The sequence below is a fragment of the Phyllobates terribilis genome, unplaced genomic scaffold (genome assembly GCF_046119375.1).
Source record: "Phyllobates terribilis strain yellow unplaced genomic scaffold, ASM4611937v1 Scaffold_4__5_contigs__length_816908805, whole genome shotgun sequence".
NCBI classification, from domain to species: domain Eukaryota; kingdom Metazoa; phylum Chordata; class Amphibia; order Anura; family Dendrobatidae; genus Phyllobates; species Phyllobates terribilis.
This window is the reverse complement of record NW_027362764.1, coordinates 238,578,163-238,594,018: the sequence shown is the minus strand read 5'-3', so window position 1 is coordinate 238,594,018 and position 15,856 is coordinate 238,578,163. Positions and strand designations below refer to the sequence as shown.

Sequence of the window (15,856 nt, the reverse complement as noted above, 5' to 3'; positions counted from 1 at the left end):
ACGACCCAGTAAGGCACAACCGGAATCCCTGGAGAACTACAGGTCCCAGGTTCACCAGAGAGCTGATACGTAACAGAGCCAGGAGACACATAGGCCCGTAAGCTGGGAGCGTGCACTCCAAGAGAAGGCCCTACCACAACGTCAGCCGGTGCAGGACAGAGATAAAGTTAGGCCTAGCTCCAGGCAGGTCAGAAACTTACTACGCAGAGGCAAGAAACAGGAGGCCCTACACCCGCTAATTGGGGGACGATCCTGATATGCACCCTTCACCCTACAGTGCTCCAGGATGTGCCTCAATTACCACCAGTAAAAGGTACTGAAGTGAATACCGTGTCCATCCCCGTTCTTGCTCTGACCCGGCTGGGTCTCGCCTGTCCTGCATCCCCCCTCTCTGTACGCTGCCCTGAGGCCTAGCTCCACCTGTGGGGAGCTATACCATTGAGCTGCCATATCACCGGCCTCAGTGGACTGCCGCAGCGCTGGTGATTCTCACCAGAAACCACAGGTGGCGTCATGAACTTCCATAAAATTAACAAACAATCCCCTTTTAAAAGTTGACCCCAGGGTACGGGACCGGGAGCCGACCACCGCGACATCCCCAAGGCCAGGCAAAGGCCCGGGTATCGAGTCGTCCCCATTCCCCTGGGCGAGTCACTTGCAGCAGTGGTAAAGAATGCATCACTGTTGTGGATAGCAATTGGCAGCAGTGGTCATATGTCTATTCAGTCAGTACACAATTTACAGAGTTCCGCTCTATACATCCTGTTCCAGCTGGTCTTCAGCACCTTGAACAGTTCTGATTAAAACAGACTAGTTTAAAGTTATGTATTCTGTACAGTATATACTATATACTTTTATGGAGAATAAAAAAAAAATGGAGAATAAAAAAATTAACTGGTTGCTCAGACAAATTACTATTGTAAGTATTTTTTTAGCACATAGTGTATGTCTGTGTGCAATGCATGATTTCCCAAATTATCTGGTAATCTAAAAATAATATCTTTTTTTCTAATGATTAGCAAACATATGCTTTTTTAGCCTATTTTCTTTTTCTTAGTAAGAAAATATGTTAACCATAATTTAGCAAAATCAATGAAATTTAGAAAGTTTCCTAAATGCATTTTACAGAGTATCCAGCATGCAGAGAACGTGGCTTGTGCATCTGTGGCTGCGTCCAACATCTTGTTCATTCAGCGAGTTTCAGACCTTCTTATCAAGTTCTGGAAGATCTATGGGAGAACACTAGAGAAAGCAGACAAAGACAGATTAATAGGATGGAAAGTGAAATGAATCAAATGAGAAGGATGAATGAACTGAGAAATGATAGCACAAGATTGTGAGGCACAAACACAAGCCGACCTAATCCTATGTAAAACACTGTGTAGTTTTTTATAGCCTATATATATATATACATATACACTGCTCAAAAAAATAAAGGGAACACTCAAATAACATATCCTAGATCTGAATGAGTGAAATATTCTCATTGAATACTTTGTTCTGTACAAAGTTGAATGTGCTGACAACAAAATCACACAAAAATCATCAATGGAAATCAAATTTATTAACCAATGGAGGCCTGGATTTGGAGTCACCCCCAAAATTAAAGTGGAAAAACACACTACAGGCTGATCCAACTTTGATGTAATGTCCTTAAAACAAGTCAAAATGAGGCTCAGTATTGTGTGTGGCCTCCACGTGCCTGTATGACCTTCCTACAATGCCTGGGCATGCTCCTGATGAGTTTGCGGATGGTCTCCTGTGGGATCTCCTCCCAGACCTGGACTAAAGCATCCGCCAACTCCTGGACAGTCTGTGGTGCAACGTGACGTTGGTGGATGGAGCGAGACATGATGTCCCACATATGCTCAATCTGATTCAGGTCTGGGGAACGGGCGGGCCAGTCCATAGCTTCAATGCATTCATCTTGCAGGAACTGCTGACACACTCCAGCCACATGAGGTCTGGCATTGTCCTGCATTAGGAGGAACCCAGGGCCAACCACACCAGCATATGGTTTCACAAGGGGTCTGAGGATTTCATCTTGGCAGCTAATGGCAGTCAGGCTACCTCTGGCGAGCACATGGAGGGCTGTGCGGCCCTCCAAAGAAATGCCACCCCACACCATTACTGACCCACTGCCAAACCGGTCATGCTGAAGGATGTTGCAGGCAGCAGATCGCTCTCCACGCTCTCTGTCACGTCTGTCACATGTGCTCAGTGTGAACCTGCTTTCATCTGTGAAGAGCACAGGGCGCCAGTTGCGACTTTGCCAATCCTGGTGTTCTGTGGCAAATTCCAAGCGTCCGGTTTTGGGCTGTGAGCACAATCCCCATCTGTGGATGTCGGGCCCTCATACCACCCTCATGGAGTCGGTTTCTAACCGTTTATGCAGACACATGCACATTTTTGGCCTGCTGGAGGTAATTTTGCAGGGCTCTGGCAGTTCTCGTCCTGTTCCTCCTTGCACAAAGGCGGAGGTAGCGGTCCTGCTGCTGGGTTGTTGCCCTTCTACGGCCCCCTCCACATCTCCTGGTGTACTGGCCTGTCTCTTGGTAGTGCCTCCAGCCTCTGGACACTGCGCTGACAGACACAGCAAATCTTCTTGCCACCGCTCGCATTGATGTGCCATCCTGGATGAGCTTCACTACCTGAGCAACTTCTGTGGGTTGTAGAGTCTGTCTCATGCTACCACGAGTGTGAAAGCACAACCAACACTCAAAAGTGACCAAAACGTCAGCCAGAAAGCATTCGTACTGAGATGTGGTCTGTGGTCCCCACCAGCAGAACCACTTCTTTATTGAGTGTGTCTTGATAATTGCCAATAATTTCCATCTCTTGTCTATTCCATTTGCACAACAGCATGTGAAATTGATTGCCAATCAGTGTTGCTTCCTAAGTGGACAGTTTGATTTCACAGAAGTTTGATTTACTTGGAGATATATTCTGTTGTTTAAGTGTTCCCTTTATCTTTTTGAGCAGTGTATAAATATACAGTATATATTTTTTTATTATTTTATTGTTAGTCACTTTATTAAGTACAATCCATTGTACTGTGGGAATATTTGAGAGAGAGAAAGACATAGTGAAAGGAGTTCAGTCATGTTTAGCCCTTTTCCTCATCAGCCAATTTTCATTTTTGTGCTTTCCTTTTTTCCTCCTCTTTTTCCAAGAGTCACAAATGTTTTATTTTTCCCTCAACATAACCATATTAGGGCTTTTTTTAAGGAACAAGTTGTTGATTTTCTTTTCATTCATTTTACCATATATTGTACTGGAAAAAAGCTTTAATTTCCAAGTACGGTAAAATTGTGAAAAAAATACAACTCTGACATATTTTTTTCTTTTACTTTCATGTGTGGTAAACCAACTTGCTCTGCTCTCCAGAGGCAGACACAGGACACACGGTTTGGGTAAACTTCCTGCTGGTTTATTCTGTGGCAAAACTCCAGCAGTGTCCCATAAAAATAAACAGACCCTTTCGGGGTTAATGGGAAAAACAAAAAAAGATAAGATATGACAGAGTCCAATAGTAAGCGAGGCTCTGCTCACTGCAAGTAGCACAGTGAAGACTTCAGCAACACCAGCCCTCCTGTGTTGCTCTCTGGTTTCACCCAAACACAGCCTGGAGACTTCACTCTCCAGTCCACACACTCCAGAGGAACAAAGCTGACAGAGCATTTAACCCTGCTGAGCCACACCTTGAGGGGAGGTAGCAGAATGGCCTCCCATCCTCTTTGCCATTCCCATAAACCACACCCTTTTTAAGAGAGTTAACCTTCAGCATATAACATGCTGACAGAAATCCAGTAGGTTTCAGTTCACACAGGAGAGCATCCTGAGTGACACATACCTTGCCTCGTATATCAGACCAGTGACTCTGTCACACATGGTATATATTCTGTAGTAAAAACTACATTGAATTATGATTCTATAGTATGATTACAGCAAACCTATAACTTGTGTATTTTTTTTTCTTCTTTTAAGTGGAGAAAGAAATTCACAAATTTGTAAAAGAAAGTTTTTAGTTTTGTATCGCCATTTTCCAAGACTCGTTAAAATTTTCTATCGATTGAGCTGTATGAGGGCTTGTTTTTTGCATGATGAGATGACTGCTTTGTTGATATCAATTTATGGCAAATATGATGTTTTGTTCAGTGCACATTCCATTTAAATGCCATTTCAGAGATTGACAGCTTTATTTAAATTATTAACAGCTACGGCCAGAGAGAGTTTCTGGCAATGTAGCATAGCCATCAGGCCTCACTGACAAGAAATGATAAAAGTTGCACACATGCTTGAGACTTGCAGAGTGCCGGTGTAACCACAAATCATGTTATTACTCCCACAGGGCTGGTTTGCAGGTTTGCTGACATGACTTTTTATTTTTTCTGGACAGTTTATCAAAAAATCGAGGACGGGCAATATTTTTACAGACATATTACAAAATCATTAAATTATTATGACTATAAGTGATATATACTCCATAATTTTGATATGTAGACATTAGCTGGATTCACTGTGAGCTGTAAAATGAAGATAATTACAATAAAAATTATCTTCATAATTTTTTTCAGCTTAAAAAATCACAGACAGACAATATTTTTTACCAACATATTGGAAAACCATAATAAATAATTATGACTATGAGTGATTCATGTCTAGAGCATATAATTCTGATATGGAGAAATTACCTACAATCTCTATAAACTGTAAAATGATGATAATTACAATAAAATAATCTGTATAAGTTTATCTAGCTTAAAAAAAAGGTGGACTAAAAGGACCTGCCATGACGTCATTTTGTCATGTGACGGGTCATGCGACTGCCGACGTCAAGGCATGTCCTTTTTAGACCATCGCGAGCTGCCGGCAAGCCAAGACGCATCGCTAAGGACACCGGGGGCCATCAGAAGGTAAGTATAATGTATATTTTTTATTTTATTCTTTTTTTTACAGGTACTATGGTATCCAGGTCAAGAGTCTCCTCTTCTCCAAACCCGGGTACCATCCGCACATTTAAACGCATGGAATCCGCATCTGCAGATGCAGTGATGCGGATTCAATGCGATCCAATGCAAGTCAATGGCGGCGAAAATGCCGCGATTCCACTAAATAATTGGTAGTGCTGTGGATTTTTCCGCAATGATAATCCGCAACGGAAATTTCCGCAGCATGTGCACAGCACATGCGGATTATCATAGGGGAACATGGCAGACCTTCTGCCAAGCGTTTCGTTAAGGGTTTCTGCAGCGGAATTGCCGCTGCGGAAATGCTTAAAAAATGCATAGTGGGCACACAGCCTTAAATGGGTAGGTAGAATCCTACTCTGTTTAAAACCTCCAGAGGCTGATGGGTGCTCTTATGACAGCTCACTGTGCCTTCACTGACCTGCCTCCTATTTTACATAATGCATCTAGTAGTGCGGGGCTAGGTAAAAGAGGGGGTAGGTCAGTGAGGGATCAGTGAGCTGTTATAAGAGCATGCAGATGAATATGTAAGCAGAACACCAGATAGAACACCTCCCACAGGCCGCCCCAGAGCACGAGCATATCATTATCTCCAAACTGAAAGTAAAAATTACACAGGAACCACAGGACGGATTTCATCATCCAAGGTATCATTTTAATCAGTGTAATGTCACCCGCCTGACAGTGTATGTAGTTTACTGAGCACAATCCTGCTGACAGGTGCGCTTTAACATATTTGAAAAGGATTTTTAACATTATTTTTTTTGCCATACACTTCAATTACACTTCAATCACTTATTCTGTACAAATGGATGGTTAACCAGGGTGTTAACATAACATTAAACACATGCTGGCTGTTTTAGAGACATGATGGAACTGTCTGGTTCTGTTTAAAGTACCATTCTGGTGTTTTTGTTTTATTTCACCATCGGTTAGGTATCAATAATGTATGTTCGAAATGTGTGCGCCTTCTTCTATTCCTAGCACCACTTTGCTGCTCTCCTGAATTACCTGACTACCCAGTTCACTCCTGAGTAAACAGGAAGTCACTTCTCAATGTAAATCTATCAGATTCAGAATGAGGCTTTCATAGACTTACATTTAGAGAGGATGTAACAGTCTTCAGTTTGAGCAGGCAAGAAAGAGCTGCAATTAGAGCAGTGGGAAAGGAATACATCTGAAGAAGGCGACTGATAAGTTTTTTACTATTCATTGAGCATACACTACTGTTATATAACCTATGGTGAAATACAAATAAACCCTGGAATGGGGCTTTAAGTTGACCCCATTTTTGCTCTAAACATGTATATGATATTTTGATTTTGCCTTCAAGTTTAGATCATTGAAATCACAACTGTACATTACATATTTGACAATGTAGACAGAAGTCTATGCAGCATTTTATGTGGAGAAACTGCAAACAAATAAATCAGTTTATACCCTGTATCAATATATAGCAGATTGCTATATGGACTGTAACGGGTCTGGGAGGCGGAACCTCTGAGCTACTATACAAGGGGGCGGTCCTTGTAAGGGAGCGGGTGGCGACCAGGCAGGCAGTCGCAGCAGGTGACCGGGACAGTCTCTAGAAGAACGGGCAGGAGGTCACGGCAAGTGACCGGGGCAGTCTCTGGATGAACGGGCAGATGGTCACGGCAAGTGACCGGGGCAGTCTCTGGGTGAACGGGCAGATGGTCACGGCAAGTGACCGGGGCAGTCTCTGGGTGAACGGGCAGATGGTCACGGCAAGTGACCGGGGCAGTCTCTGGGTGAACGGGCAGATGGTCACGGCAAGTGACCGGGGCAGTCTCTGGGTGAACGGGCAGATGGTCACGGCAAGTGACCGGGGCAGTCTCTGGGTAAAGGGTTGGTACGACCTGTGGCGGCTGATGGTAGACGTGAGCTCCCAGGTGAGCAGGCGAGAGTCTCTGGATAAACGGTTGGTCACAGCATGTGACGGCGGAGCCTCCAGGAAGACCAACAGACAGGCGGCAGATGAGCGCTCCCAGGTGAGCGGGCAGAAGTCTCTGGACAGGCGGGTGGTCACAGCACGTGACGGCAGAGCCTCCAGGTAGGCTAGCAGACAGGCAGCAGATGAGCGCTCCCAGGTGAGCGGGCAGGAGTCACTGGACAGGCAGGTGGTCACAGCACGTGACGGCAGAGCCTCCAGGTAGGCTAGCAGGCAGGTAGCAGATGTGCGCTCCCAGGTGAGCGGGCAAGCTGGTCCATAGACAGACTGACAAGAGTTGGAAGGCAGACCGTCGGACCTCAGGCAAGCAGGCAGGTAGTTGATGTGCGCTCCCAGGTGAGCGGGCAAGCTGGTCCTTAGACAGACTGACAGGAGTAGTAAGGCAGACCGTCGGACCTCAGGCTAGCAGGCAGGTAGCAGAATATCAGGCAGGAATAAGACAGCAAGCTGGCAGGAATCTGGCAGGTATCTGGCAGGTAACTGGCAACGGGACCTGAGGGCTGAAGCAGAGTAGTGAACAGTGCAACAACATTGCTCAGGCACCTCCATTTTGGAGGAGGTGCCTTATATATGGTGAAGTCCTCCGGCCATTGGCCGGGGACTCCTTAGGACGGCGCGCGCGGCCCCTTTAAGAGGGAGGGAGAGCGCGTGCGCGCGCCCTAAGCACAGTGGCCGGGAAGGAGCGCGCGCTGCCAGCAGAGCGGGAGGAGGACGCCGGGCACGGAGCAGAGAGGTGAGGGGAACAGCGTCCCTGCCTAGCAGAGGGCAGGGACGCCGGCGCTACATGGACTTGTATTAGCAAAGAAAGCCTATTCCAAAGAGCTAAGTTTAAAGGCACTTGTCACTCGATTCCTGCTGCCAAAACCACAGGTAGCATAAATCAGATCCTGGCTGAATGATTGCTGCCAGGTATAATTTTCTCTGAAATACTCTGATGTTTCATAGAAAATATAGTTTGAAGATCCAGCTAGGAACCATAGAGAGAGCAGAGACTTATCCAGTACCGCCTCTGGCTTGCATTTTCCAGTGTCGCTCCAGGTGATTGACAGATCTCTCGCAAAATATAGAAATGGAAGAAACCAGTCAATCACCTCAAGCGGTGAAGAGAGATCTTAGGACCCATCATATTACATTTTTGTGGGTTTCACATGCCTATTTATTGGATGTCAGTGTTGTGGGCATTTTGGCTTTAATTGATATTAGTATGGCGCATTGTATTTTGTCTTTTTTAAAAATGTGCTATATTTTCATGCAGGTGTGCTTATCATTACTGTAATGCCTCTCTTATTTGTTGTAATAGTACCACCCTCAAATATTTTGGCTGTGCATCTTGACTATTATTCTACAAATCATCTCGAGTGGCACTGAGATAAGTCAGCCAGGTCCAACACCAGTCCAGTTTTGCCTCCTAGGTTACAATCGTGCAATAAGGCTCTGATTTATGATTCCTGTGGTTTGGGCAGCATGAATAAAATTACAGTTTCCCTTTAAAGAAGCAGCTTTGTCATTATCATGAATTGATCTTCAAACTTTTAGCATCCAATTCATTTTACCTGCACTAACTCACATTTGGCTGTAAAGGCCACTATTGTTTTGCATGACTGGTTTCATACAGCTACAGTCACAAACAAATTGTGTAGTTTTACATATACAGTACTTAGAAATAAATTTAACTAAGACAGCAATACACAATGCTTGGCTACCTAACTACAGCATGGCCAAGTTACAAAAGCAAATGTATCAAATTACCCATGAAAGAGTTTAGGAAAATATGCTGTTTTTGCAGTAAGGCAAAATAATATTTGACTAATCTGTCTGAATATATAGAAAGACGCGTCAGCACTTTTATGGTATTTAATGGACTAAAGAGAACTAAAGTTCTCATTTCAGAAGTTCTCCAACTGAATCAGCTTCTTTCATGCATCTTTTTTAGATCTGGAATATAACCTTAGAGCTTTTTGGTTTAAATTATAAAACGTCCACATGCTCATGAATTGCTCAGTTGCTACCTGCACACTATTTTACTAGTTAAATATCTGTTAGCAGGTTATTGCTACCTCATCTGAGAGCAGCATGATGTAGGCAAAGAGACCCTGAATCCAACAATGTATAACTTAGTTTACTGGGTGCAGCCGTTGTGACACAATCAGAGTTTTAAATTTAGCAATGCAGCAGAGCTGAGAAACCTAACCCCACCCACAAAAGGCTCTCTCTATAATCAGTGAGCTGCTTATCACAGAAGGGGGCAGAGTTGAACCAGGGCTCAGCAATCAGCTAGTCACAGCTATAATAATCACAATGTGATTAAACCTTCACTTTAAGTAAACAACACCACACTGCTGGACATTTGACACATCATTGAGTTCAGAGTTTTAACCCCTACCTCATGCTGTTCTCAGATTACATAGCAAAAACCTGTTGACAGATTCCCTTTAAAAGAGCAGGTTTTATTTCTGATTTGCTATTTCTACTGGGCAGCAAGTGAAAGTCATACTAAATCCTCTTGAGAGCTGTGTTTGGTCCACTAATCACCAAGCTTCAGATGCAGACATTATCCTGCTCTTTCACATCTCCTCTCTTTTCTTTTCAGCCTGTAGCATTACATTTTATGCCTATTATTATGCTCACATATAGACACCTCAGGTTCTCTGTGTATTTATATTAGTTCACATATATAATACACTGTTCTAAACTAATAGTTTACTGGCACCCTGCAAATTATTCTTACAGTTTCTGTCCAAAAGTGCACAGAATTGATTTTTTAGAGAAATGCGAAATGTTAGACACAAAATATCTACTACATAATCTACTATTTGATCCAACATAATAGGAGACAATTATTGAAATCAGAATGTTTAATCAACTTCAACATTTTTTTAATGCTCTATGTATAATCCATGACATTTTTCTCTCATGTCTTAAATTAATCCTTTAGGCATGCTCTCCTACTTAATCTCTCATCTGACAGACTTATCAACAACCATATGGAAGCCCAGCAAGTCTTGTGCATGTGTCTTATACATATACATTAACCGCCTCCCAGCATAGGACATACTGGCACGTCCTTTGGCTAGTGCAACTGAATGCTTTCAGCTCAATGACATATGCTTTTAACTGCAGTGATTAGAATTAAGTCTGAACAATGCTGTATAACCATGTAAATTACACTGTCAAACTCCTACAGCAGCATTTAAGTGGAGTTATCATGTAACGCAAAAATTCTGGTGCCTATTACACACCCACGGTTACGTAATGATGAGGTTCCGATGGATTGCCTACTGAAGGCTTCCATCACTGCCACCTTTGAACTCCCATAAAGCCTATGCACAGGTTGGATTTTAACGTTTGTCAGTTCTTTTATATATAATGCAATACTATTGTATTGTACAATACAATACTCTAATATTGCAGTATATAAAACAAGCAATCAAAAGATCGCAGGCCCAAGTCCCATATGGGGACAAAAAAATAAAGTAAAATGGAAAACAAAAATGTCTATTAAAAATATAAAAATATATATTTATAAAAGCTTGAACTGCTCCTTTTTCCAGTTCAAAAATGGAAAAATAAAATATAGAAAATAAATATATTTGGTATTTTGATATGCGCAAAATACTAATCTATGTAAATACCTTTATGGTTAACACCTAAAAGAGAAAAATAATCGAAACACCAGAATTGCTGTTTTTCAGTCGCTGCACTTTTTGCAGCAATAAAAAGCAAACAAAATGTTATATACACCCCAAAATAGTATCAATAAAAACACCAGTTCCCCAAAAAAAAAGAACAATATAAGACTTCATACAGGTAAATTGATGGAAAAATATAAAAATTTAAATATGGGTATATTGACTGAAAAAAAATGTGGCTATTGAAAGAAGGGTAGGAAAAAAATGCAAAAATTGACAGTCATAAAGGAGTTAATGTCAGGATGAATTTGCCAATCATAGAACAATAAATAACCATATGATGTGTTTTGTGACAACAAGATTCTCCCCAACAGATGAGTTTTGGGGAGAAAAGGATTGAGTATTCTAAATTGAAACGCCTGATCCATTTATTTTCTGGCTAGATTAGTCGGCACTAGAGAAGTCTGTAAGAGGCTTACTTTGCTTTTCTCATTGAAAACACTTGAACGTTTAGCCGAGCCAAAAGTTCCTGTTTATGGTGGAGTCAACCAATTGCTATTGTATGTACTGTTGCTCTAATATTCGGTTTGCCTCTTAAACTTTACAGCTAGGGAAACAAATTGTTGAGTTTTGTTTTGTTTGTTTTTTAATCTTGATTTATTATTATGCTGAAGTATTGTAGGTTACATTTTCTGTATGATGTATCCTTTAATGTGATTCATCTTATTAAAATCTAAAACATAATATTTAAATCCATACATTACTTACCAAATATTTTTTCTTTTAATTTTCATAGGGGCTGATGTAATCAACTTTGATGGCAACACTGTGCTATCCTATCAGTTCAAAGACCGGAAGATGGCAACTGAAAAAGATGTCATCTCGCTAAAATTCAAAAGCTTGTCAAGTGAAGGAGTTCTCTTTCATGGTGAAGGACAACAAGGAGACTATATCACATTGGAACTGAAGAAGTCCAAGCTGGTTTTACAATTAAACTTAGGTATCAAATTTACTTTATATATATTTAATAGTTACGCTATCAATTGATGACCATCCTTTCATGTCACTATCTCTGGACAGTTGTAGAATGCTTTTTCACCAGTTTTCCAGTTTTCACCTCTGCAGACTCTACTATAGTAACATAGTAACATAGTAACATAGGTTGAATAAAGACCTAGGTCCATCCAGTTCAACCTTTCTCGTAATTAGCAATTGATTCTGAGCAGGTGAGAAGAAACTACCTGCATATGTCCTACCCACTGTACAATGCACAGAGAAGGATTCCTGCTCTTCATTTCTTAATTAGTAGACAGATAGAAGCAGCAAACTTATAGAGCAAATTAGAAAGCATTAGTGATCAGTGTAGCTGTGAATTCAGCCATAGGGTAAGGAAAAAAAAATTGTGGGTGTTTAGCACAATTTTTCTGTGTTTACCTCTACTTATTTTTTTCACTCTGCTATTAACTCACTCTCTTTCTTTTTATATACAGTACAGACCAAAAGTTTGGACACACCTTCTCATGTAAAGATTTTTCTGTATTTTCATGACTATGAAAATTGTACATTCAAACTGAAGGCATCAAAACTATGAATTAACACACGTGGAATTATATACTTAACAAAAAAGTGTGAAACAACTGAAAATATGTCTTATATTCTAGGTTCTTCAAAGTAGCCACCTTTTGCTTTGATGACTGCTTTGCACACTCTTGGCATACTCTTGATGAGCTTCAAGAGGTAGTCACCGGAAATGGATTTCACTTCACAGGTGTGCCCTGTCAGGTTTAATAAGTGGGATTTCTTGCCTTATAAATGGGGTTGGGACTATCAGTTGTGTTGTGCAGAAGTCAGGTGGATACACAGCTGATAGTCCTACTGAATAGACTGTTAGAATTTGTATTATGGCAAGAAAAAAGCAGCTAAGTAAAGAAAAACAAGTGGCCATCATTACTTTCAGAAATGAAGGTCAGTCAGTCCGAAAAATTGGGTAAACTTTGAAAGTGTCCCCAAGTGCAGCTGCAAAAACCATCAAGCGCTACAAAGAAACTGGCTCACATGAGGACCGCCCCAGGAAAAGAAGACCAAGAGTCACCTCTGCTTCTGAGGATAAGTTTATCCAAGTCACCAACCTCAGAAATTGCAGGTTAACAGCAGCTCAGAATAGAGACCAGGTCAATGCCACACAGAGTTCTAGCAGCAGACACATCTCTACAACAACTGTTAAGAGGAGACTTTTTGCAGCAGGCCTTCATGGTAAAATAGCTGCTAGGAAACCACTGCTAAGGAAGGCAACAAGCATAAGAGACTTGTTTGGGCTAAAGAACACAAGGAATGGACATTAGACCAGTGGAAATCTTTGCTTTGATCTGATGAGTCCAAATTTGAGATCTTTAGTTCCAACCTTTGTTCCAAGTCTTTGTGCGACGCAGAAAAGGTGAACGGATGGACTCTACATGCCTGGATCCCACTGTGAAGCATGCAGGAGGAGGTATGATGGTGTGGGGGTGCTTTGCTGGTGACACTGTGGGGGATTTATTCAAAATTGAAGGCATACTGAACCAGCATGGCTACCACAGCATCTTGCAGCGGCATGCTATTCCATCCGGTTTGCGTTTAGTTGGACCATCATTTATTTTTCAACAGGACAATGACCCCAAACACACCTCCAGGCTGAGTAAGGGCTATTTGACCAAGAAGGAGAGTGATGGGGTGCTATGCCAGATGACCTGGCCTCCACAGTCACCAGACCTGAACCCAATCGAGATGGTTTGGGGTGAGCTGGACCACAGAGTGAAGGCAAAAGGGCCAACATGTGCTAAACATCTCTGGGAAGATTGTTGGAGGGCAATTTCTGGTGACTACCTCTTGAAGCTCATCAAGAGAATGCCTAGAGTGTGCAAAGCAGTCATCAAAGCAAAAGGTGGCTACTTTGAGGAACCTAGAATATAAGACATATTTTCAGTTGTTTCACACTTTTTTGTTAAGTATATAATTCCACATGTGTTAATTCATAGTTTTGATGCCTTCAGTGTGAATGTACAATTTTCATAGTCATGAAAATGCAGAAAAATCATTAAATGAGAAGGTGTGTCCAAACTTTTGGTCTGTACTGTAGTTTTATTTCTTTTTAACTACATAGAACAATAAATGTACTTTGAAAAAAATCATTTATTTTTGTGTCTCCATTAGTGTTGAGCCACCCCCGTAGTGTTCGAGTTCGGTTCGGTTCGTCGAACACCCGTGTGTTCGCCGAACTGTTCGTCGAACTGTTCGTCGAACACCTTCGAACACCGTTAAAACCAATGGCAGGCAAACAAAAACACATAGAAACACATAGAAAACACCTTCAAAGGTGTCCAAAAGCTGACAAACTGCTCAGAAGACACAACTAACACATGGAAAAGTGACAAGTACATATAGTCATGCGAAAAGAAAAGAGGTGGAGGAGTAAAAGGAGGGGGAGACACAGATATAGGCATGTCATGCCCTTCTAAAATCCAAAAAGTGAGAAGCCGAGACGGCCAGTCCGCTCCTGCCCGTGCCACCTCCGTGTCGCCGGGTTTGTGCCAGAGCCGCGGTGAACCCTGACGGCCAGCCCCCCTCTCCCAATACTGGTGCCTGTCCGCTGGTGGGTCGAGAGAGCCCCCCTGTGGTGGAGGCAGCTCTAAGCTTTTTAATTTAAATTGTCCCTCTAATTTGAATGAATACACTTTAAATCCATTTACAAGGATCTATTGGAGGGCAAGTCTCATGCCAGCAGCCGCGTAATTCCAGCTCCAGTAGCGTCCACTAAAGCTGCTGCAGTTAAAAAGCTTTTATAAGGATCGAGCTCGGCTGTCCACCGCAAGGCATCCTAGTGCCAGTCTCAGCCCCTATGCCTTGGGGTGCCTCCTGATGCTCTTCACTAAGTATCCCGTGGTCCCGAAGCATTTCCTTTGAAAAAATTAAGTGTCCAAACTACAGGTGGTGTAGCTTGCTTAACAGCCGGGATAATCCGCTGACTAGCAGACACTGCTACTAGGCACAAAGTATTTCCTGGGCTAGATGCAGTTAAAAATTTGTAAGTAGATACTCTCGTTGGATGCTGAGAAAGCATTCCATAGAGTCTCCTGGCACGCCATATATGATTCTCTTAAAAAGCTTGGGGTAGGGGTCTAGGGGACCCTTTTATAGCCAAAATCACGGCCCTGTATCACAATACGTCACCTAGGCTGAAGATAAATGGAACTGTAGCACCGAGGGCTCGGTTGCTACAGACGTATTGCACCTCACCCAGAGGTGTGATATCTCACTCTCAGATAAGGATGGAGTGTGGATCAGGACCCGACACCTGCATGCATTACACCACATTGCCGTGGGGCAGGGCGACCAATATGCCCCTGAGATATGCACGACAGTCCCTGTCCCTGGCTGGAGTGGGGGGAGGGAACACTGAGGAAGGGGAACCCTGCAGTGCAGGAGCAGGGAGGAAGCAGTTCCTGGGTGCATTGAGAAGGGAGTATAAAAGGTGGGCACCATCTTAGTTCAGTGCAGAGAAGTCTGAGCAGAAGTGGCAGGGAGCAGGGGCTCTGCATGAGCTCTGCTCCGGAGGCGGGCCTAGTAACAGAGGCCCAGGCCTGCAAGAGGGAGAAGGAAGGAAGAGGAGCGGAGAAGGCTCCAGGAACGAGGAATGAAGGGATCCCAGGGGTGCGGACGGGCGAGTCACCACCGCACGCCCGAATCCACCTGCGTGGAGGGGTCAGGCCAAAGGGGGAGACCGGTCCCCGAACTAGTGGAGGCAGGAAACGACCCTCAGCTAGAAACCGGAGGCTCTGACATTTTATGTGGCGCAGCCCCTTGCTCCACCCGCTAGGAAGGCACCACATAGGGTCAGGGAAACTGGCGCCAAGTTTACCAAGAGGAGGCCCGAGGCAGCCGGACAGAAGTGTTGGTAAGAAAGGCCAGACAAAGGACACACAAAGGGGGTCCTGTGAAGCGCTCCAAAGTTATCTGGGAGTTGTCTGAGCCCCTCACCTGGTGAGCACAGTACGACGTGGGCAGCCGTTACCTGCAGACGTGGTCTGGATAATAAGAACTGTGAGTAAAGGCCCTGAACTGCATCACTGACTCCGTGTCATTACTGCTGCTGCCCTGCACCATCACCTCCATCCTCCGCATACACTGCCCTGAGGCTATACTCCTCCTGTGGGGAGTTATGCTACGCTCTGCTGCACCCACAACACCAGCCTTAGCGGTCTGCCCTGTAGCGGCGGTTCACTCTGACCGCAATCCACGGGTGGCGTAGTCGG

General features: G+C 43.4%; 1 protein-coding gene across 1 annotated transcript in view; it reads left to right on the top strand.

The window, feature by feature from the left end:
- The window catches only part of CNTNAP2 (contactin associated protein 2), a 3,253,420-nt gene that overhangs the window by 1,527,328 nt on the left and 1,710,236 nt on the right, over positions 1-15,856 (top strand). Inside the window, exon 5 of the mRNA XM_073678177.1 lies at positions 11,365-11,568. Within this exon, the coding sequence (XP_073534278.1) occupies positions 11,365-11,568 (204 nt within the window). The remainder of the gene's footprint in view (positions 1-11,364; positions 11,569-15,856) is intronic.